This window comes from Stegodyphus dumicola, chromosome 1 (assembly GCF_044657685.1).
Source record: "Stegodyphus dumicola isolate Sdum_Otavi_A_Nest chromosome 1, ASM4465768v1".
NCBI classification, from domain to species: domain Eukaryota; kingdom Metazoa; phylum Arthropoda; class Arachnida; order Araneae; family Eresidae; genus Stegodyphus; species Stegodyphus dumicola.
This window is the reverse complement of record NC_140768.1, coordinates 106517054-106541671: the sequence shown is the minus strand read 5'-3', so window position 1 is coordinate 106541671 and position 24618 is coordinate 106517054. Positions and strand designations below refer to the sequence as shown.

Genomic DNA, 24618 nt, shown 5'->3' with positions numbered 1-24618 from the left:
AGAATTTTAACATGCGGAAGGTTTGTGCAAAAGTATTGGCGATGCAAAAGAATAATGATGATTTAAAGTTTCCAGTGCAATGTTGGAGCAGTTAGAAGGTGAACTGGACATTTTTGTAGTTGGCATAATAACCGGCCAGCGAATTGGGGGTGTTCCATTATGACCCCGAAACCAAGCTCCAAAATTTGAAAGTGAAGTGGCACACTCTGAACTCCCCATGCCTCAAGAAAATGATAATGCCGAAGTCCAAAGTAAAGACAATGTTCATTGTCTTTTTTGACAGTTGGGGAGTGGTCTTTAAAGAATTTGTACCTCCAGGACAACCGACAGTGCTGTTTTCTACAAACAAGTCTTTGCATGCCTGCATAGATCCATTGAATGGAAACAAGCGGAGATTGCCTGTCACTGTCACTTCAACATAACAATGTTCCAGCTCACACAGCCTTCATTATGACCATATAGCTGGTCCACATAGAGGTTTCAACCTTGCCACAGCCAGTTTACAGTTCCAGTTTGAGCTCAACAAAGTCTTTCCTGTTCCCAAAGTTAAGAGAAGTGTGAAAAGTTAACATTTCAAAGATGTTTCTGCCATCTATTGGGCTGTCACAGAATCTCTGAAAGAGTTTATGGGAGTTGACAAGGAGCCTTTGCAGCATGGGAATCATGTTAGCAGTGGTACCTTGATGCCCAAAAAGACCATTTTGAAGAATTTTAACAATATGTACCGATCAGATCAATCAATTCTTTTTACCAAACCCAATCTGATTACTTTATGGACAAACCCTGTAGATATCGGTGACTGCAGTGTATTTGTAAAATGGGAATACTCAAAATCTCTCTATCTGAAAATCCTTCTGAGAGGATAAGTAGAAACAACTGGAAATGTCACTTTTTGGCCTCACAATTGCTTTTATAAATGACATTCATTTTCCGTAACATTGCAGAAAGTTAGAGGCTGATTTTTTGAAAAGGAAAGCACTGTACTGTATTTATTAACATAATCTTTTCCCTTTAATACATGCAATAATTAGTGATTCAGAGTTGTGGATATTTATTATTTTTAAATGCTTAAATTGATGCTGAAGTGTTTTTTTTTTTTTTCATTTTTTTTGTGCTGTGAATTTATCAAAATTCATACTTTTTGGAAACTTAAATTTCTCATAATTATTTTAAAATATATTTAATTCACTAGTTAAACAAGTTTGATGAAACTTTATCAAACTTTTACGTTTTTGCTTTCATTTAGGCAGAAATCAGTGCTGAAATATGTCATGAAAACATTTCAGATGCAAAGCAATATCCATCTTAATGCAGAAAATTATAGAGTACTTCTAGTGCTGTTGTATTCAGCCTTAATTCATTTAATGCAATACATTTTTATGAATTAACTCTTAGAATGTTAATCCATGAGCAGTGGATTATTTCCAGACTGAAGCAATTTGGCTTGTGTACACTGGACAAAGATACCTATTTTGTGAATAGAATTTGCTTATTTTTCTTTATGTATAAATAGTTCTAATCAGCTAGGTGGATTTATGCAGGTTTTCCATAATTCAATGTAGGCTTGAGCTGTCTGTTAGTACCAGAGGATTAAATATTTTTCCCCCTCCACTTTGGGAGAAAATACTTTGAAAGAAACAATATCATACCTGTTCTTTGGAGAACTTTTAATAATAGTTAACTTCAGTTTACTAGTGGATGGCTGCATGGTATATTCATTCAGTTGGATTGTTCAATTTTTTTCCCACTACTTCATGTGAATCTAATTCTGTGTTATTCAATTCACTACGATTCATAAAGGAAGAGAGTAAAAACATTATTGATTTTGACCGTTAATATCTTCTTAATGAAGTTTTTTATATCATCTAAATAATGATAGTTTTTAATATCTACATGAGGCTTGCTGTCTCTTTCTTGTATTTTTGGCTGTATTGTTTTTATGTTCTTGGCTGCCGTAGCTGTGATTGCTTTAATTTAAATTTATAAAGAACAGTGTATAATTAGTCTGGCCCCATTTATCTTTACAAAGCTTTCTTTCTTAGAGTGATTAGTGATTTTTCTGTATAACTTATGTTAATGCAAATGATGATACTGCAATCTTTCTTACTGTGTGGGAAAAAAATAAGTACTGTTGATTCTTTATTTTAGCATCTTCAATTTGCCTGCATATTGTGATGTAAGTAAGTGTTTTAGGACAGCATTAAGCATTAGTACTGTGCAGTTTAGCTGCAACAAAACAATATAATTTATATTGTAATAAAATTAATAAAAGAAACACTTTGAATTTTGTGAGCTGTAGCAGCTTGCTTTTTAAATATTGTTCAAGATGAAGTCATGTTTGAATACATATGGGAAAGACATATTTATTTAGTACTCTTTCTGAAGTCTGTAATTAGTGCATAAAATTCCACAGTATTTATCGGCTAAACTGAATTTTCATCCATATCGACAAAAATATTAAACCGTCTGATGAAGAGTAGTATAGTAAACTAGATTGCAATCAATATGAATAAAAGAGCATCAAGACTTCCTAATAAATATCACAAGACTATTTTTCTCAATCTTTTCTGTCAGTTTAAATATTTCAGTGTAGAGTGCTGATTGAATAAGAATTAACAAAGTCCAATTTAGTGACATTCTTTATTATCTCAAAAATTGCAGGTAATTTTCTCTGCATTATTATACATATAAATAGGAGGAAACCAAACAACCTCATTTTGGAAGTTTTTCTGTTAGTTAAATAATGCTCATATATTGCATTGTACTATATTAGTCTTCATGCAGTTTGAAATTTCAGTTTACCAAAATTAATTAAATTCTGTTCACAGTGAGTTCATAATTCCTTACGTGGTTTCAGAAGGCTAAAAGAGACAAATGCAGCAAAAAAGAACATTGCACTAAATACAGAAACAATTCAAATTTTATTTACAGCCCTTACAGGTGTTCTGTGTGTGAATCCTTGGTCACATTGCATACATCATTACAGTAGTCCGATTCCTACCAGACTGTATTCAACATAGTACTGTTAATGGTATTGACAGCATGTGTGATCCTTTCATGAACTTCTGCTAAATCATGCAGAAAAGGGAATATGAAAATAAAGTTTTTACATAGCCCCACTAAAAAAAAAAAGTTCACACGGTGTTAAATTCAGTGAAGTTTTTCTTGTTTCCTTGATGTGATTACTTTTTTCTCTACCCCCTTTGTTGTATGATTTAGCAGAGTTGCTAAATCATGTAACAAACAATCCTGCAACTTTGTTGCATGATTTAGAGTTTAGATTTAACTTATCATGTCATTGTCTTAAATTTAAGCTATGATCAACTCTTTTAGTTGTTAACTTGAAAAATTCATTAAAGTTTTACAAAATATGAAATAAATAATAAAATAATTGTAAAAGCTTTCAGATTTTGTATTACACTTAAAGGGGCATTTTTTTTCGTTTGCACGTACATACACCTATCGAGAGCATTTGGGCTAAAATTATTTAAAAACAGCCCATCTTTAGAATTTCTGATAGACAGCCTCATGCACTAGAGATAAAAATATTGCATTCCATACATTGTGTTACCATTACTCGCTTTAGAATCATTGAGTTTCTTAATAAAAAATTCATTAAAGTTTTAAAATTATGAAATAGATAATAAAACAATTCAAAATTCAAGCTTATACTCAGGGGCCCATATTCACATGGAGGACTACGTTATTCAAAATTTGATGGCTGTAGGTGTCATTGTTTTTCTTTACAGTGAGAGAAACATACATAGATTCATGCAGATTCTTCATTATTTAATTTCTTTAAATATAATACAGGCTGATAATATTCAATGGCAACAATTTGAAAAGTGATACAGCCATTTATAGTGATTTGATGCAGTATGATGTTTCGAGACTGATACACTTCCCTTGTGATAAAAATGAATTTAAAATTCTTATAAAGAGACTGATGAGAAATAAAAATATGTAGTATTGTATATTAGAAAAGTTTTAATTGTGCAAGTGAGGAAATACTCTCTGTAGTTGTAAATTTTAATTGAAAAAGAGTTTTGTTAAAATAATTTTTAATTATTATCAGGTGGTACAGGAGGAAGGTGGAATGGATGTTGTTTCTCGTGAACGAAAGTGGTCTCGGATAGCTACTCGTATGGGTTATCCTCCAGGCAGAGGTGTTGGTTCATTATTGCGCCAGCATTATGAACGGATATTATATCCATATGATGTGTTCCAAAGTGGAGCAAGTCTTGGTGACATTGTAAGTATTTTCTTATAAATTTTAATGTGCATAGTAATAAATTATTAATTTATTTTAAAACATTTTTGTGGCCTTTTGCTTTCTGTTGTCTAACTCAAAAGCATTTATTATTTTGCTTTGATCTTATTCCGTTTTTATGAATATTTGTTATGTATGCCTTAAAGATAAATTTGCATGTATGTGTTGTCTTTTTAATATTTTCTGTAATGTTTTGCGTTATATTTCCTGCAACAGAGTATGCTTTACTTTATTAGGAGTATATCTATATATTTTTTTTTCATCTTTCTTTCAAAGCTTGTATATTAATATTTCTGTTGGATTATTTTATGTAATAACATCTGTGCTAGTTCTTTGTGCATGTGTTCTAAAAAATTATTTATAAGCATAGTTAAAAAGTGCATGTATTCTAAAAACAGGTCTTTTTCCTTAGCTTTTTAATATTTTATGTTTTAAGTATATTTGTTTCAGTTTTTATCTTTCAGTTATTTCCGTAGTTGTGCATTCAAGTCCATTATTAAAAGCAGCCATTTAATATGTTCTTAACAGGTATACTTTGATCTGAAGTTATAATTTTGAAGAATTAATGTAGGAGGAATTGTTAAGTCATTGTATTCTTTATTGAATACAATGTTCAATGAATTGAATTGTTTTGTATTAATGTAAGATAATGAAACTAATTAACTGTGAAAACTTTTTAGAAGTTTAAAAAAGAAAAAAAAATATTAATATCTAGTTACAAAAGTTGGTAATTCAAAAAATAGGATTGCAGTTCTGGGTGGTTTTCAAATAGTTGTTTAGAACATTATTTACTGGAATAGTGTCTGTAATTTGATATCACTGACAATGGAACTTAAGCAATGAAACAATTCAAGAAGTCTGTAATAGAAATGTATGATTTCATGTTGTTGACAAGAAAAACTGTGATATGGTATAACAATTTTTAAAAGACTTGTCAGTAGTATATATAAAAATAAGTTCTTTTTCTGTGATTGAGATGTTTTTATTCCAAAATCAATTATTGTTGAACTACACATTTTTGTTTACAGGTTGTGTTACATGGATAACATTACAGTTACTATCTTTTATGCCATTGTATAATGTGTTCTGTATAGAGCCCAGTTCTGCATTTATCACACTGATTGTGTATATTTGTTTTGTGACACATTTTCTTTACATTTTTCATAAGATATTAAAAGTCACATTTTTACAGTATGGGTTTCAATTATATTTAAATAATACATTCAAACTACCAAAGTGAAATTAAGTTAACATCTTGTACTGCAACATTTCAACTGTAAACAAACAAGACTTTGCCAATTGGGTGTGTATGAAACATCCCAAATTGAACTTGCAGGAGGCAATGGATTTTTAAGATGATAGTTTTACCCAAGTAATGCTGCTCAAAAGTATGCACCAAAATGAAATTTAAGTCATATCATCTGAAAATTTAATTTAATTGATTTACAAACAAAGTATTTAAGTTAGTTTGAACATGACCAAGTTATGATGTTACATTAATTTTACTTCATCAGTTTCTGGTGGCTAAAAATCTGTCATTGTGAATAATGACAGTCATCGTTCCAATTGATTGCAATTTTATCAGCTATGATCTCCATACCATTTAGTAGATATCAGCTCTTTCATTCAGCGGTAAATAAATCTGTATGCCAGAAGAAAAGGAGTATCCTCAAACAGGTTCTGATTTAAAGGTGAATGTTACATTTTGAAATCATCTGGAAAGAGGCATGTAACCACATTTGGTATTCATTTTATTAGATTTGTTCATATGGGAGAATTCTTTTCATTTGAAAGAAACATGTTCCATCATCTTTGAATGGAACATGTTTTATTTTCAAATTTTTTATTTTAGCATGATGGGAGTAGCTTGTACAACATTTGTGTAAAAAGTGCCATTTTGGCCAACTACCCCCCTCAAAAGTAATAACAATCAAATGAAATGCAAATATAGTAAACATTTGATAATGCAGCAGATATATTCCTTTTAATACAGGAGCATTGTTTTTTCTGTGATATAAACTATTAGGAGATAATGTAAAGGACGTAAGTTTCTGTCAAATAAGCTGTAGTAATGAATTCTCTGAACTTTGAAAGAGACAACACATTTGTTTTGTAGACTTTTTCTCAATAAACCTCCAAGGAAAATAATCATAAGGCATAATATCTGGAGGAGAGATATATAACCCAAATAGCAATATTAAAAATGCCTTTACTTTTTCGTTGTGGTATTTATTATGTTCTAAGATATATTTAGTATTATCCATCTTCAGAATCTACAAACATTTATAGTTGCAGTTTGTGCTTATGAAAGCAGATTAATTACCTTAGTTTTTCTTGTGAGCAGAATTAAAGTTATATACTTCTTTTTTTGATGTCTTGTATAATTATAAAGAACATAATTATGATATGAAACTGAATTCCTGGTTTATTAAAAAAATTAAATTCTAATCCATAACATTAATTTACTAGAATAAGAAATATGGCACAAAGCGAAACACCTTTTTTATGACAAATTACTGCTGATTGCATAATATGACACAAGTAAAACTTGTTTTAAAATTACCTGTTATAATAACTTACAAAAATCATGGTATGGATCCTTGGTAAGTATTGGTAAAATATTTAGAAAAGATCAAAGATTATTTGTGAAGAAAATTGACTTCATATTTTCCAAAGTTTGGGAAAGTTTGACCTAAAACAGTGTTATATTTACTTTACGAATATCACAATGATTTGTAAAATTAAGATTAGCATGCTGAAAAAATTAATACAATATACAAATTTTGTATCAAATCACATGTGCTCTTTTTGCATAAAAATATCATTATGAACATTAACAAAATATTTTATTGTTAAGAAATGAAAGAAAAGATATTGCTTTATTTAGGTTGACAATACAAAAGTAATTTAAATGCATTCTTGCATTTTCAATTTTTTCTTAATTTTTCATGCAAGCTGTAAAACTGCATGGTTCTACTGTGAAAATTTTCTTTGTAATTCTGTTATATCAGAATTGGAAAGGGGGTATCTAATATTTAAATAAAAATTTCACCCTCCACCCAGTATTTTATGGTTTAGATTAGCTCTGAATGTAATAAAAATGCAGTGCTCCCCCCCCCTGTCCTCCGGGACAGTGCTCTTTTTGCCATCCTGGACATTACACCTCCCTCAAAAGAACATCTGCACTATTAAAGTAGCTTCCTTTTGTATTATAAATGAAAAAGTGCTTTGCATCTGCAAGAAAAACAACTGCAGCATTAAACTGACAGTGATATTCCATACTAATACTTCCAGAGAATTTTTTGAATTGTTAACTAATATTATAGCATGAGGTAACTTAATAAAATAAGGGAATAAGGGAATTTCATTGTAGCTGACATGAACATTTATATAATTTGCTTTATCAAACACACTAAAAAATTTTATATTTTAAAATTGTACACAGTTGGATGTTGGTATTTTTGAAATTTGATTGTTTTTGTGCCAAAGCTTGTTGGTTAATATAACCAAATGGCATGCATTTTAATTTATATTAAAATAAAACATGTAAAGTGTTAAAATAAGAATACAAAGGCTGGCCAAAAAGCAATACACAGTTTTCTGTAGCTTAGTAATGGTAAGCACTATATAAATACAATTTTTTTAAGTAAAAGCATTGGTCATTAACATTTTACCTGTGCCTAATTTTTTCTATTTCTCCAAGTAAGCCACCATGAATGATCAGTGTGACATCAAATTCTCCTACAAATCCAGGGATAACTCAGTGGCATTGTTGCACACTTAAGTTGTTTCTAGTCTGCACAATCAATCGAACAGTAGTGAATTGAAATTATGTATGTGTTGATGGTTTTAGAGGTTTTGGCAGTGTGATAGCAATATCCAAGGAAACCAGCTATAGTTGTCAATACTTGATGAATGTATTGATCATTTAAGAGCTCATTCAGAATGACAGATGTTTATGAACATAAGATGGATCAAGGGGCTATGTTAATACTAATCCAGCAATTAGATAAAATCATTGATGCATAAAAACAGCTGACATGAAAAATTTGCTTTTGCTGCGTTACACAGCTCTTGATGAGGGAGATGGTGTAAATCAGGAAGAATGTGTATGATGATCTGCGGGATTTCTTACTTTCATGGGGTCATCACGTGTGATGAAACCTGGTATTTTGATCCTGAGTAAAAAGCTGAGTGGAATGGATGTGCATTTTTGTCATGATTGGCTGTATTGCAGTAAAGCAGGTGGATATATAAGACCAATGCTTGTATCAACAGAATTTCATTTCTTTAGTGCTTGCTTATCTTTATCGAGTTACAATAGATTGATTGGTCATCACTTTTTTAACCAGCCTTTGTAATATATATAAAAACAGTATAATGAAATTAAAAATAATCTAAAAATTGTTCCATTTTTTGTTTGTTTTATATATATATTATCAAGAAGTGCAATTTCTTTCGATTTCTGAATGCATAAAAATCATTATAACTTTGAATACATTTTCTCTTCCTGATTTAAAAAAAAAAAAAAAAAATTCAAACTTTGACCTTCTTTCATTTCCTATCTTTCTCTCTCTCTTTCTTTCCTCTTTTTAAAATCCTATAATAAAGATCTGGAGCCCAGATTGGGATCAAACCAGCAATTAACAGAGAGATTCTCTTACCACCTGATCTGTTACTATCTATTAACAATTTATATTTAACATGCGATTCGCATGCTTGACATCGACTACTTCCTTCATATGTGACATTTAATGGATGCTTCCTTCACACTGTACCTATCCTGTTTGAGATAAAACATATACAGACTAAGATGGTGGAAGAACTGTCTGCTCTTTGTTGGAGTTTATTTGGGTTGATACCATTGAGTTGGTCCTGGTTGTAGTCAAATCCAGACACATGCATCCTCCATAGATACATGCATTCACCAACTGAACCATTAATCATGAGCATTTGCACAATCCATGAGACATATGCAGTTTGCTCACCACTAAGATTCAGTTGTGATATGATTGCGTGCATTCACAATAATGTTAGTTTGAAATATTTGGTATTTGTCACCTTTTTTCACTTTAAAATTGATGAAACCTATTTTCTCTGATAAGTGGCGAGTATGATATTGCTGACATGACAAGGTGATAAATAATGTTTCCTCCTTCTAGAATTTAAATGAAGACTCGGATGATTCCGAAAAACGGGATAAGGATTACATCCCACATGGCATACCATCTCGCCAGGCAATAAGGCCTCCTGTTGATCGCTATGCTCGCCGTTCTAAAAGGTGTGGAAAAGAAACCGAAGAAAATCTAGTGAGTTCTATTTTGATTACTGCGGTAAAAATTGTTGAGGTCTTTCAAATATGCATCTGAATTGAATTAGAATACTTACAGAAACTGTTTTTGGAGTTTTTTGACAGCATTAGCTGTTCTAATAAATGTTTGTTATCAGAGAAAAATCACTCATCAATTGTAAAGTGTAGAAATAAATAAGTCTTGGCTTTTAAAATCAAATAAAATTATCAGAATTTAGTCGTTCTTTTGACTATTACATTGATTAAGTATAATGATGTGATTATTCACATTTTATTTCTGCCAATGAGACATGAAATCAAAATCTAGAGCAAAATTCAGGAAATAAAATTAGTCAGTGCCAAGTGAAATGAAGCATATTTTTAATATTTTGTTGTTATTAGCGTAATGGTAGAAAAATTAAGTGATATTAATGTGCTTTAGTGTAGCGTAATTTTTCACTGTTTCTTGAAGAGGGAGTGGTCGGTGTGCAACAGTTTAGTTTGTTTGGAAACTTTTGTATATTGAAGGTGAAATTATCGTATAATCTTTAATTAAATAATATATTTTGAATTGTAGACGTAATGTTCCACTTTATTCCCACTCAAAATAAAATTTCTTGCCCAGCAAGGAAGAAAGAAATCAGTAATAGAACTTTTAATTATGTACTGAAGGAGTTTTTTGGGTGTAAAATCGTATCAAAACTCATACATTGAAACTTAAAAGAAGAAAGTATGGTATGCAGAATTTCAAAAATCGCACAATAAATGTAAATTTGGACATTTTGTAGGTTGTAATAAAAGATCAAAATTAATTGTAAGAGAAAATTGGTTTGAGAATGGGATAATTAGAGCTTGAGTACTATGCAGTAAATTGGGTAACTAAATCATGCCAAAAAATCTGTATTAATAGGCAGAAAGGAAAAAATTTAAGCTTTAATCAGTTTTCATTTGTGTAGATGTTTAAAAGACCTTTTATCAATTTAATAAATACGCACAAAAAAATTTCATTATAATAATAAAAAGAGGTTTTTTTTTTTTTTTTTAAACTGAAGTGGAATTTTAAATTCAGTGGTTGAATAAAGACATTAAAACATTTTCAAACATCGGGGGGGGGCAGAGAATATCTAGAATACATCATATGATGAATCTTAATACAAAAATATTTCTGTTAATTATTGCAGGATAAATTCTTCACTTTATCGGTCAGTTATTTTTCAGAATATTTCAAAGATCACATTAAGTGTATATAGGGTGTCATAATGTGGGGCAATTGGTGTGCAACAGTTTTAGCTTGTTTGGAAAATTTTGTATTTTGAAGGTGAAATTATCATATGATCTTTAATATGTTTTGAATTGTAGATATAATGTTATACTTTATTTTTGCATTAAAATCATATTTCTTGTCCAACAAAGAATAATAATCCATATTAAATAATAACATATATAATATTATTTAATAAGCAGGGTGCTGCCGAATTAAAAGATTAGTTTGAATATTAATTATCCATGTTATGTCTAACAAAAAAGCAATTTTTTTTTAAAAATCATTTTAGGACATAAACATTTGATTTAGGAACCACGTGTGCCTGGGCAAATGCTCATATTGTGATCTAAATCTTGCCACACAATATCTAGCCCTAAAAAAAAAAAAAAAAAAAAAAAAAAAAGACGATAGTTTTTATAGTGTCTGTAATTCATCAGTGTAACTTGATCATCATGTTATTTGATGATATATGAAATTATATCATTTAAGATTATATACATGATATAATTTTTTTTTTCTGTAGATAAGTAGATAATACAGCTAGATGATATGTCTGAAATCTAACCTCTTTTACTGTTTTAAAGTAGTGAAAGTATTTCCATCATTTGTAAATGTCTTTTGCAGCTAGGTTTATGAAGTTTTACCTCATCCAATATGTTGATTTGATTTTGCATCTTTAGATAACCATTTATATGTAACAATTTCTTTTTTGGCAAAAAGTTAATTTTTCAAATTGTCAAAAATTAGTTTAAGGCAGCTTTAAAATTTTTAGTTCATTATGGAAACTAAAAATTGAAAAATTAATTTTTGGGAAGTAGTGGTCATGCAGAAAGATAATTGAATTACTGACTAAAGTTTAATATAATTAAGGCTTAAATTTCTTTACGTGTATTTGTTTATATATATTCTTTACATATTTAAGTTTTAAATGAAGTGCCGTGAAACATTTTGGATGACGTAATTCGAGTGAATTATTACATAGAGAAAATATATTTGCTTATATACCAAGATATACATATATTTTCAGAAAATATATGCATGTATATAATTTTAATATGAGTATCTTTTTCTGAAAGCTATAAAACTGTTTTTAAAATGTCTAAAAGCATTCTTTGAATTTTAAGGATGGCATTGATTATTCCACCAACAATGAGTTGAAGAAATTGCAGTTTTATGGGGCGGGGCCTAAAATGCCTGGATATCATCCATCAGGTATGATATTTATTAAATATATTTTTAATTCTTTCCCTTTTTAGATTTGTAGTTGTTATTCAGTATTAATGTCTTCTAAATTAAATTATCTTCCAGTAAATATTTTTCAACAAAATAAATACTGGTGTATTTACTAATTTATTTCTCTCCCTTTCTTTTTTTCCTGAGCATTTTTAGAATTTGATTTAGACTATCCACTTCCATCAGTTTCAACTTACACTCTGACTTTAGGAAGGATTCCTCTTTCACAAGAGTGACCAGTCAGATAGCTATTCTTTGTGTTTCAAGATTATTCATTCAAACCTTCACGTACCTGCCAACTCTGTTGGTTTTACCAGGGGACTTCTGGCTTTTTGTCACATCTCCCAGTCTACTGGTAGATTACTGAATCTTCTAGATTTAAATCTTTAGCCTTTAATTAGAATAACTACTAGGGAAAATGTTTTCCAACAATAAATCAAATTTATTGAAACCTGAAATTATGCATATTTCATCCCCCACTCCTAGTGATTTATTTCCATTATAATTTTATATTAAATTTTATCCTTAATCTACTGTAGACATTCGTTGAACTTTTTTGTAAAGATTCAACCAGTGTTTAATCAGTAAATGTTTATGTAATTTTTTCAACATCAATAAATACAACATTATTAAGTTTCAGCCACATGATGAATTGACATTTTACTTTCATCTTAGTTAACCCATTCAAGGACCAACGTCACTTAGCCACAATGCAACGATTCCACTCTTACCAGGCCAGCGTCGCTTATATGTGAAGAGCTCTGAACAATCTCTTCAGCCCAGCGTCGCATATGCGTAACTTGAAAACAAAACAATTTAAAAAAAAAATTTTTTTTTTTAATGCCAGTAGATGATGCTAAATGGTAACAATTTTCACATCGTTTTTCATGTGGCTTTTGTCCTTCGTGTATGATTATCAGTTTCTGTTTAATATATAAGCAAATATATTTTCTCTATGTCATAATTCACTCGAATTACATCATCCAAAATGTTTCACGGCACTTCATTTAAAACTTAAATATGTAAAGAATATATATAAATAAATACATGTAAAGAAATTTAAGCCTTAATTATATTAAACTTTAGTCAGTAATTCAATTATCTTCTTGCATGACCACTACTTCCCAAAAATTAATTTTTCAATTTTTATCATGTGGCTGAAACAGGAAAGTAGCATATATATTTATGCATAAAACAAAATCAATAATTATGTACAGAAATAAAAACGATATTAAATTTTTGTAAGTTATCAGATAATGACGTACTGGAGACTTAAACAGAATTATGTATAAAGTAAAAATAAACAGCATAAAATGGAAAAAAAGGACATTAATAGGGTATGTGATCCCCCCTCATCTGTATACAAAGTTTACACTTTGTGACCATGCTTTCAGTTAGGTGGTCAACCACCGCAGAATTAAGCCATCGCCATTCTTCTTGTAGAGCAGTTTCCAGCTCAATAAGAGTGGCTGGAGGTGGGAACATGAAGATACAGCACAGCTGAGAGCATCCCAAAGATTTTCAATGGGATTAAGGTCAGGCGAATATGCTGGCCATGCCATACGCGCAATCCCTTCACTCTCCAGGTAGTCATCGACGATGTCAGCTCTATGGGATTGTGTGTTATCACCCATTAAAACAAAAGTAGGGCCAACTGCTGCAGTGTACAATCTCACAATGGGTTCTAGGACTTCATCTCAATACCCGACAGCCGTCAAAGAACCCCGTTTAAAGATGTGCAGGTCGGTGCGGTATCCTAATGAAATCCCTGCGCACACCATAATGCTTCCGCCTCGGAATGCGTGATGTTTTGGGACTGATTGCGTGTCGTTGTTCACGACATATCCTTATACGCTTGTCATCTGGCTCCACAGCAAATCTTGACTCATCAGTAAACATGACATTGCCCTAGTCAGACACATTCGAATTGACATGTTCGCGGCACCACTGTAATTGTGCTCCTCTTGATTGGACGGATAGAGGAACACAAACTCGAGGTACCTGGGCATACAGTCCACTCATATGTAATCTTCGGCGTACAGTAGCTGCAGATATCACCTTACCAATGGACACTGTAACCATAGATGTCACACGTGTGGAGGTCACTCTGCGATTCTGCTTGGCTACAATGGCAATATATCGATCTTCCGCGGGGGTTGTAAGCCTTGGGCGACGAGCTACAGGCTTTCGGACAATGGGCCTTCCTGTCTGTGTGGTTTGGAATTGTTTCCATAACCTTGAAATTACAGAATGATGAATGCCGAAGAAAAGACCAACATCTGTAATCAACTGACCTGCTTCAATGTGCCCCACAGCACGCCAGTGCTCAGAATCTTCCATTCGTCTTCTGGAAGTCATAGAAACACATATGTCTTGAAAACAAATTGTATGAAAGTTTTAAACACTTTCTATCCGCACTTACAATCAATTTCTGTAACCCTTCATAAAGCTGGCTTCTTATAAGACTGTCTTTTTTGCATATTTCTTGACATGAAAGCGCAATTGGCTGTTACGTAACATATTTGCATACTTTCATCTACCTCTGCAGCGAATTGCAGCCTCTTCGACTCTGATTGGCTTCCGGAAATTAGTATTTTCCTCTCTGTGCTTAACTTTTGGAAGTGAGTGTAAATGTATGTATATTTCTCGCATTGTGATAAAACAACGGTACATAGAGCCATTGAATTTTGAATGATGTAATCCTCCTACGAATATGGCCATGTGGAAGGCCAAATTTGAAATTTGTTTTATTATAGATTTCATATTTTGTAAAACTTTAACGATATTTTGATTAACAAACTCGACGATTTAAAAGTGAGCAATAGCAACACTCTATGGGGGGGGGACCTTTTTATCTCCAGTGCGTGAAACCGTGTATCGGAAATTCTAAAGATATGCACATTTAAGAATTAATTTGCGATATTGCTGTTGAACTGAGTTTTATAGTTTGAGTATGTAGAATATGATATTTAATAAATAAAGATAACACACAAAACGTTAAAAAAATGCCCCTTTGAACATAATTTAAAATCTGAAACCTTTAAGATTTTTTTATATTTATTTTAAAAATTAACATAGACTTTCTTTGTTAATTAAAAAGTAACTTCACAGCACTATTATAGAAGGAAAAGGGCATTAGCTTTCCCGATGTGTGATGTATCTTACTTGCTCATAGAAAAAAGACACCATTGCCCTATGTGTTGATCCTAATGTTGAATTATTCCACACATAATAAAATTATTAAATTGGAATTTAATTACCTACAGATAATTATTACTTAATTTTCTTTTATATTTTGCATTTGCAATTTTGCTTCATGTGTATAGTATTTGGTTTCGTGCATATAGTTATTTTAGTATTTTGCATTTTCATTTAATTGTATTACTGTGATATTCTTTATATTAATACATATTAAGAAATAGTATATTAAGTACATAACTTCAGACATTGAGGTCATTACAGTGGTACCTCTATATACGAGTGTTTTGAGATACGAGCCGCCGAGCTAGCGATATTTTGCTTTGAGATGAGAACGAGATTTGAGACACGAGGAATCGCACACTACACCACTGCACTTGACCGCAGCATGTGCACACATGTTGGGGTCGTGTGCAGCATCTAACACTTTCTACCTAAACAACCTAATGGACCTTAACCTCTGCATGGAAGAAGCTGGGGCTTGAAGCTGTAGCTGAAAGGGCCTTTGAAGGATTGAAACCCGAAGTGTCAGTGGTAGAGGAGATTGTTTCTTTGGGGAAATCCATGGGTCTGGAGGTGGATGAGAGAGAGGTGAACGAACTCATCGAGTAACAGTCTCAGGAGATGACAACCAAGGAGTTACACGATCTACATTTGCAGCAGCATACGGTGGTTCAATGAAAAATTACTTTTGAAGAGGAGCCAGAGATGGAGGAGGGTTATACCTACAAAAGATATAAAGGAGATCTTGGGAATGTGGGAGAAAGTTGTAGAGTTCGTGGATAAAAATCACCCCGAAAAAGTTGCAACTGGTCGTGCATCAGAGTTGTTCAACGAAACTTACCTAACTCATTTCCGCAATATCCTGAAAGGAAGGAAGAAACAAACCTCCTTGGACAGTTTTTTAAATGATCTGCATGTGAAAATGAGCAAAGCGTGACAAAAAAAGCGAAGACCAGTGACGAAAATTAAGCGCTTCCGTAAGCACTTCACGTTTCCTTTTAATTATGTTTTTTATAGAATATGTATTTATTATTTATAAATAAATGTTTCCTCTTGTAAATACATTTTTCTTATTCAAAAACACTTAACAAAAACAACTGAGGTGGTGTTTTGGGAGCTGGAACGGATTAATGGCATTTCAATTAATTTCAATGGGGAAAATTGCTTTTGAGGTACGAGCAATTTGACATATGAGCAAGGTTACGGAACGAATTAAACTCGTATGTCGAGGTACCACTGTATATTAAAATGCTGATTTTATATGAATTTTTTGTAAAAGTAGGCATAACTGCTGAAAATGCATGGACAAGTGGCGATGTTCCATTTCTGGGGGTTTGTTCCTGTGACTGAGCTTTGTTCTCTGTGCGCTGGTCCTCAAGGAGTTAAATGTACTTTGATAAATAAAAACTTTTACTGGAGATATTCTCAGTGTAAAAGTTAAGAAAATTCTAAAATAGAATTAACCAAATTTAGAATATTTAATTAAGTATTAATATATTTTACATCAGGATCATATTATAAATAGTTTAACCAAAATCATGCATTAAAAAGGGAATTTGAGTCAATTTGTGATTTTTTTGAAATGGTGGTGTTATACAGCAGAAAATTATTCAGGAAGATCTAGGGTATTGCTTGAGAGTCTCCTGTTTTTTCATATTTCAAGGTTGGCATCTGTGCCTTCAAAATCCTAGTCAATGTATTCCATCTGCCATGGAAACATAGAGGTGCTTAAAGTGGGAGTAGATTAATTAATTACTTAATTTGTAAGTGAGACATTAATCTGTATTAACATTCCCTAGAAGTCCTAGGAACTGTTAACAAAGATCAAAGTCCGTGTAAGCCTTAAAATATTTTGTGCACTGAAAATGTCCCCCCCCCCCCTCGGAAAAGAGCAAATAAGCTGCAAGAGTCCTTTTGTTTATCTCGCTGAAATAGAGCTTCAGCAACTGCTTACAGTAAAATACTATGACACTGAAAATACAGTTTACATTTTTACCCTTCCCTAGATCCTTCCAAAATTTTTTATGTGTCTTTAATTAGAAACTCATTATTGTTACATGGTTTAACTCATTAGCCGCTGGTGTTGCATTGACGCGACGGTCAAAATAAATGTGTATATAAATATAACTACCTATGATATTTTATACCAGCAGATGATTTTGTGTAGGTAATATTATGAAGATTCTTTCTGCAAAAAAGTATTTGCCTTCAACAATCATTTTGTTTATAATAATTAATCTCATACTTTAAGCAAAATTTTCGACCGGGTATTTTTGCTGAAAATATTTAACGAAAGAGTCGCTGTCTTTATGAGTGATCTATTTTTAGTCAAGGTCACCATTTATCGGAGCATTACATTAGCCAGATGTTTATATTTTTGTAGGGAAGGAAGGGAAAACAGGTGTTGCGCTGACGCAACGTCAGCAGGAAACGGGTAGTCAATCTCCTTTTTCACTCATTCCTTTCGCTGTTCTGGTTCATGTTCTGGTTATTTAAAAATGCCTAGAACGAGGCATCCTACATTAGAACAAGCCCTTCAAAGATTTTTTGATGAAGAAATAAATGATGATAATGTTAATAATGACCAGAATGAAACTGATATTGTTGTTGTTCCCCCAGAAATTGTGGAAGCTAATGACAAAAAAAAGGGGGGAATGGGAAATGTTTTAAATAATGATAATGATATTTTACCAAATGATACTGCTGGGGAAGTTGAAATTCACGTAAGAAGTAAGTTTCAGCCTTCTAAAAGCAGTTATAATCATACTAAAAAGTTTAAAAAGTAGAAGACTGAAATCTTGAAGTGGATAAAAAAGGAACTGTTAGTTATGTCTCAGGAAGAACATGAAGAAAGAGATAGAAGAGAAATTATAAAAGACAAAATACAAGGTAAAACTAGTGCGCAGATTTTCGATTTTCTTTTTGGTTTAAACATTTACTCTCTTCTCGTTGAAGAAGAAGAAGATTTATTGGAACATTATTGCTTACAGGATATCATTCTTTACCTCAAGAAAAAATGTATTGGTCTTTTGATAAGGACATTTCTGTTCCTGTTGTACGAGAATCGATATTATGTTTGCAATACAGGAATATGAAGAAGAATTTGCATTTGACAATAGTCAAATTGAGACCGTATCTAAACTTACTAAATATCACCACTTTTTAATACTGGAAATATAAAGTCTCTTTTAGATTTCAGACACGAGAATGCATTATTCCTTTTGCAAACTGCTATTGAGTGTGTAGAATTAGCCAGAAATAGATCAGCAACAGGAAAACCTACTAAATTCAGCATTAAAAAACCATTGCATGGAGATGGTAGACATTTTATCGTAAAGTCCGTTGATAACAAAAGACTTTGTTCTGTTTACAGATACAAAGTATGTAATGTAGCTTTACATCATGATTGTAATCAAGCTTTTCATGCTTGAATCTTTCAGTTGAAATAATCTGTATTTGTAAAAAAAATTCAATGTATATTTTAAATTAATTGCAAGTAAAGTGATTTGTAGATTTATAAAACGTTGTGCAGCTAAAAAGTAATCCTGCGCTCCATTCAAAAGAAACATCACATGACAGGGTTGCCACGCTACCTGGAGAACCGGGAAAAGTCAGGGAATTCGAAAATTGACCAAAAAATTCAGGGAAAAGTCAGGGAATTTAAGTATTTTTGTCAAAATCTGGAAAAGTCAGGGAAGTTCATACAATGATCCCGCCAAAAAAAGCGATTTTTGCGCCGACGTCGGAAGAGATAACTTTTTTGGCGAATTGCCTATCACGTGAGTGTCTGCTGGTATAGAGCCAATTTTCGCAGCTCCAATTTGATTGCCTTTTAGAAAGGCAAAGCAAGTTTCCCGCAACTTTTGGTTTCCAGTATTCTCGAGAATCGCATGTGCAGTGCATGAACTAAAGAAAGTACCTGTTCTTGTATAAAACAAAATGGGTTTAATCTTAGTATACGGTACCATGGAGGTTAGAATCAAAGAATATGTATTGTAAAGAAGGAAAACCTCTCTGCAACAGACGTGGCTCCGTTCCATCATAGAAGGAAACAGCTGTGCATGCGTGATATATCTGCCGCCAAAGCTGGAAACCGGTGTCGAAGTTCGAAGGTCACGTTATCAAGAGTTCATTAAATGAATATCCTTTAAAATTTCTTTAACCACTTGCGCTAAAAAGACGTGCCACGCACATTGAGATGTTTTTGTCTCAAACTGCGAGCAACGTGAACACCACGTCGATAAGCATTTATCGCAAAAATGAAAATAACATGGTGCACACGTCGCCTAACAACGAGATTGTTTATTTCTCGAGTTACAGCTCTGGATTGCACTCGCAGATGCGGAGCGGCGTAAATGAGACACTTTACCACTTGCTATATTGTAGCGCGCGGCACCACAACTGTGAAGTTTAGTCTTAGCGCAAGTAGTTAAACTCTAAATTAAAAGAAAATATTTTTTGGCGCAAGTAAATTAATTCATAGGTTAGTAGTTTTCAGGGGGAAAAAAAAGTACGAAAATCCGTTTTTAAAATTATTGCGAAAAATCCAAGAAGAAACGTCCTTTGATAAAACGTTTCTTCTTGGATTTTTCGCAATAATTTAAAAACGGATTTTCGTAGCTTTCTTTTTGTCAAAGAACGTTTCTTCTTAACACGTTTCTCAATTTCCAGTACACATCGCGGAAAGGGAAATTCTGGCCGCCAGGTTCCGTCGCCAAATCCCTTGGCAAGTTTTCCCTCCGCATTCTAGCGGCGTAATAGCATTTTACTTGTATGGAAAATTTTCTTCTTTACATAGACCAAAGAATTAGAGATTCTTTGCATAGACGTTTTTTGGTTAAAATAATCTCCATGTATGGATTTGGCGACATCATGATGCCCAGTAAATGGGTCATTTTGGTCTTGGCGACAATTTTCAAAATCATGCCAAAGCCTTACCGTATACTAGAATTTTACCGCAAAATCTTTTTAAACTTTTCTTTTTAATAAATACCTTGTCATTTTGCAGTAAAATAAAAAATAGTAATCTGTCATCTAGGCTAACCATGTAATATAACTATATTCGCTAAAATATCGTTGATTATTATAATTCAATTTTTAAGTAATTATCTTTATTTTTATGTTATTCATATAATTTAATGATGCTTCTTCCCTCTAAATTTATTAATTATTAGTAAATAATATATCTAAATTTCAGGAAATTTTCTCTGGCATAAACTTAAAATTAATTCTAGCAGTATGATGACATACCATCACGAAATTTAATGCACATATTTTTTTCTTATGTATGCTGCGAACTAAATATAAAATACCTCAATTTATTAAAACAGATTTCTTTGTTTTGTTTAGCTGCAGAATGTCTGCAAAAAAAGTCTTATTTTATTCCAGATTGGGAAAATTCTAATCTCAATCTTCAATGGAGAAAACAACAACTATTATAATTATATTCGTGTTTTCAAGTGTTAAGGTGCTTTTTAAGAACATACCTCACACAAATTAAATCTACCTAAAATCTAACCTAACTATTTAGCATTGCGTTGTGATTTATAAGGACCGGATTAGCCTCGTGTTGAACTGGTGATGATTATGAGTAATAATTAAATAAAACATACATTTGTTATCCAATGTATATATCTTAAATTTTATTAAGTTTCTTAAGTGGAAAAGTAAACAAAATTATCAAACAAAGTATACTAAGAATAATTAAGAATAAATGTCCTCTGGGATTTATTGAATAATTAAGTGAATTTGCTACACAATACAAGTAATACCATAATTTACCTCTTAGCGTAGCCAATGTACATTACGCGGATAGGCTGGAATTTTCTTGATACGCACCTGGAAAACCTGGAAAAATCAGGGAATTTCATTCTCCTGTTTGAGTGGCAACCCTGACACGAGTACAATCCTACTCACTAAACATCCATAGTCTTATTCCGCTGACGTTGTGCGAACACAACACTCACTTTTTCCACAAGTAAGAGCTTTTTTTTTTTTTTAATTTTCAATGTAAATTTATGTTATAAATGCTTAATTTAATATTTGTTATTATTTTCATGAGAAAAGAAACATTCCTTGTAGTTTTGGCGGTTAATGGGTTAATAAGAAGTTTTGCTTTAATTCATAATCTAATAGAGAAATAGCAACATAGATGGGGAATTGTTTTTAATAGAGACTTGTTTATTGCTTTTTATTTTTTTTAATGGGTATTAGTTAGTTGTATATTTTATGAGGGTAATTTAGTTTATGTGGATATATGATTTTCATGTCTTTTTGTTATACATCATAACTGTGACAATATTGAACTATTTTAGCAGAGCAAAATAATTCTTAGTATCGTCTCCCTCCTGTAAGGGGATTTAGACACATGGCAGTGAGTCAGCCAAGTTCGGAACAGATGAAAAGAAAACAGCGAGACACCGGCCATGTGTATCTTCCACGAACCATTTTGAGCTACTTTCGACATACCCATTACTCAAAAGCTGTTAGGCCTACAAACTTACAATTGTGTGTGTTTAATAGAGCTTCCTTGAACACATATATTCCCAAATTTCATTTTCTACTTCTTATAGTTATGGAATTATCAAGTCTGAAAAGTGTCATTTTTATTACTCATTGACTGATAAAAACCTAGACCACTTCTAAATGACGTAGATACTTGAAATTTGGCATCAAGGTGCGTCATTGGGCATCAAAGGAAAAAATCTAAAAACTTCAAAAAACTATATTATTATCAAGGTTAAACCAAATAATACTCATAACGAGCATTTGACAACATCACCAATAGATGACGTTACACCGATTGCCATTTTCCACGCCACTCAGATGCCGATCATCTTTGCCAAAAGTGAAGAATAAAAACTTATTTATAATAGATGAAGTGATAGCACAGACTGTGCTATCATTTCATCTATTATAAATGCCGATTGCAGAACTGGCTCTTTTTTTCATTTTGGTAGTGGGTTCAAGCCTAACTACCACGATATTACAAAAAGAATGTAAACAGTTTTCAAACGATAAAAGCATTGGTGTTCTGCCAGATGCCGGGTGCAAAAAAGGAAAGAAAGGAAAAATAGGAAACGGGAATCTATACTTTAAAATAAAATTTGAACATTTATCTTAACATTATAATACATCTTAGCATTTATAATGTTTAATAATTAAAAATAGCTGTTTAAATTTATTGTTTACATCCCTTTTAAAAATCTAAAACTTCAAAAAACTACATTATTATTGAGGTTAAATGAAATAATACTCATGGGGAATGTCGTCAGTTTAATAATGAAGAGATTGCTAATGAAAAGAAACCAACACAGCGTAAACACGTTTTCACCGTTATGGAAAATATAGAAATTGCTAATAAAAATAAACCAGTGCAATGTAAATGCAAGGAAAAAAAAAATTAAAGGTCATGTATTTGTTTAGGTGCTTTTTCATTTAAGTGTCTAAATAAGAATATAACCTTAACTTTAACTTTTCAAAAATTAATGATATCATAAGAACATAAATCCGAGAAAAGGGCCAAGTTTGGAAGAAATGACATTCAGCATAGTTGATGTCACTAACAAAAGAATTAAGATCTAATGGATGACAAGTTCTATAGCAGTTCCTTTAATTATAGCTATAGGAATGTACCATATTCTTCAATTCATTTAAAAAACAAATTATTACTTTCTTTGATATCAGATTTCTAATTTGGCAAGTTAATTCCTAATTGGAGAAATCATATTTTTTAATGTAATATTGGCAATTAAAATTTGCCAATTTAGAAATACAGTATCAAAGAAAGTAATGATTTGTTTTTTAAATGAATTTAAGAATGTTGTACATTCCTACAACTGTGATTAAAGGAACTGCTATGGAACTTCCCATCCGTTAGATCTCAACTCTTGTCGGTCTGCATCTTGTCGGTGACACCAACTACACCGAATGTCATTTCTCCTGAACTTGGCCCCTTTTTTACATTAATGTTGTTGTTGATAAATAATATGTCAGTTTTAAATTCAATTAAAGGCATTGTGGTTATTTCGTGCATGAGAAACAGCAGTGCAGTTTTTTTTTTTTTTTTTTTTTTTTTTTTTAAGCTTTAAAAAATGTTTTACTTGTAAGATAAAGTACTGAAGCTTAAATCCTGTAGCTAATAATATGAGAATTAATATATGTAGCATATATACAGGATGAGCAATGAATGAGTATTGTTATGAACTTTATAAATATATGGGCAATTTGTAATCATGAAATTGTGTTTTTCAAATAATGTCACAGTTGAGGTAGGATGCTCTGTTAGAAAAATAAGAATACGGGGACAAGTCTGTTTAACATTGAGTAAAATTTGACAAGATGTTAGCAAGCTGGCAGCAATTTTGGCAACTAATTTTTGTTGCCAAACGTCACAACACGTGATGACATTTTGATCTGGTCCCTGTATTACTGTAATAGGTATTGTAATTGAATAACTGTAACTGATTTTAGATGTAACATTCATTCTTTCTACCACTAGGCAGCCGATCCACTGGCTTAGTTAGCATATTGGCCTGGTAGTCCCGCTAATGGAATTAACTTTGTTACAAAAGTTCCTGAATTGCAGGCTTCCCAGTCTTATATTTGGGTAAGGGGGAAGTGAACTGATGTGTTCCAGCTTTTTCAAAAGTCCACATAACACACTTTGGTACGTATTATGCTGAAGATGAGTGCTGGGAGATTTAAAAGAAATTCTGGACGAGTTAATGGTGCTGTGATGGAAGAAGCCTGCAATGCGGATGAGGAGAATAGTTTCAGTTTCACATGTAAAGAGTTATAGATGGATGGTTATAATTTAAGTATTGTTAATAGGCATCCAACAGGAACAATAATTTATCATTGTGGATAGTTAAAATACAGGTATAACTCGGCCATAATCAGCTAAATAGTGCAATAATTATAATTATGAACAATTAACAGAGTGACCGATAGAAAAAGTAAAAACAGTACATTAAATAAGGCAGTATAAACAAATCAAGGTTGGTCGACAGGAAATAATAGGAAATAAGTTTAAAAAGAAAACAGAAAAAGCTAACTTAAAATAGATGCTCTTAGTTGTTGTTTCAGGTTGTTAGTTCAGCATAAGTTCAGAATACTGAGATTTCTTCAGGTTAGATTCCTCTTTAGATGTGGTTTACATTGTGTTGTGTTTAACATTCTTAGTAGTTTGAAGTGTAACTACAGTGAACACCTGTTTGAGTATTTCTGTGGAACATTCCAGAACTCTAAATTTTATAAGCCTATCATCTGACCTGTGTGCATTCAGTCTATTATGAACCTGTATACATGCAATGGTATAAATCCTTTTAATTGAAAGAGTAGAAGAATAGTGAAAAGTAT

At 31.9% G+C, this 24618-nt stretch overlaps 1 protein-coding gene across 5 annotated transcripts in view; it reads left to right on the top strand.

Annotated features, from left to right (window-relative positions):
* Window positions 1–24618, top strand: part of Kdm5 (Lysine demethylase 5) — a 172662-nt gene that overhangs the window by 61429 nt on the left and 86615 nt on the right. For 4 of the 5 annotated variants that reach the window (XM_085818907.1, XM_085818894.1, XM_085818914.1 and 1 more), the window contains 3 exons: window positions 4076–4252; window positions 9433–9579; window positions 11949–12036. In XM_085818907.1, the coding sequence (XP_085675033.1) occupies window positions 4076–4252; window positions 9433–9579; window positions 11949–12036 (412 nt within the window). The remainder of the gene's footprint in view (window positions 1–4075; window positions 4253–9432; window positions 9580–11948; window positions 12037–24618) is intronic. The other variant, XM_085818912.1, reaches the window with a different exon arrangement.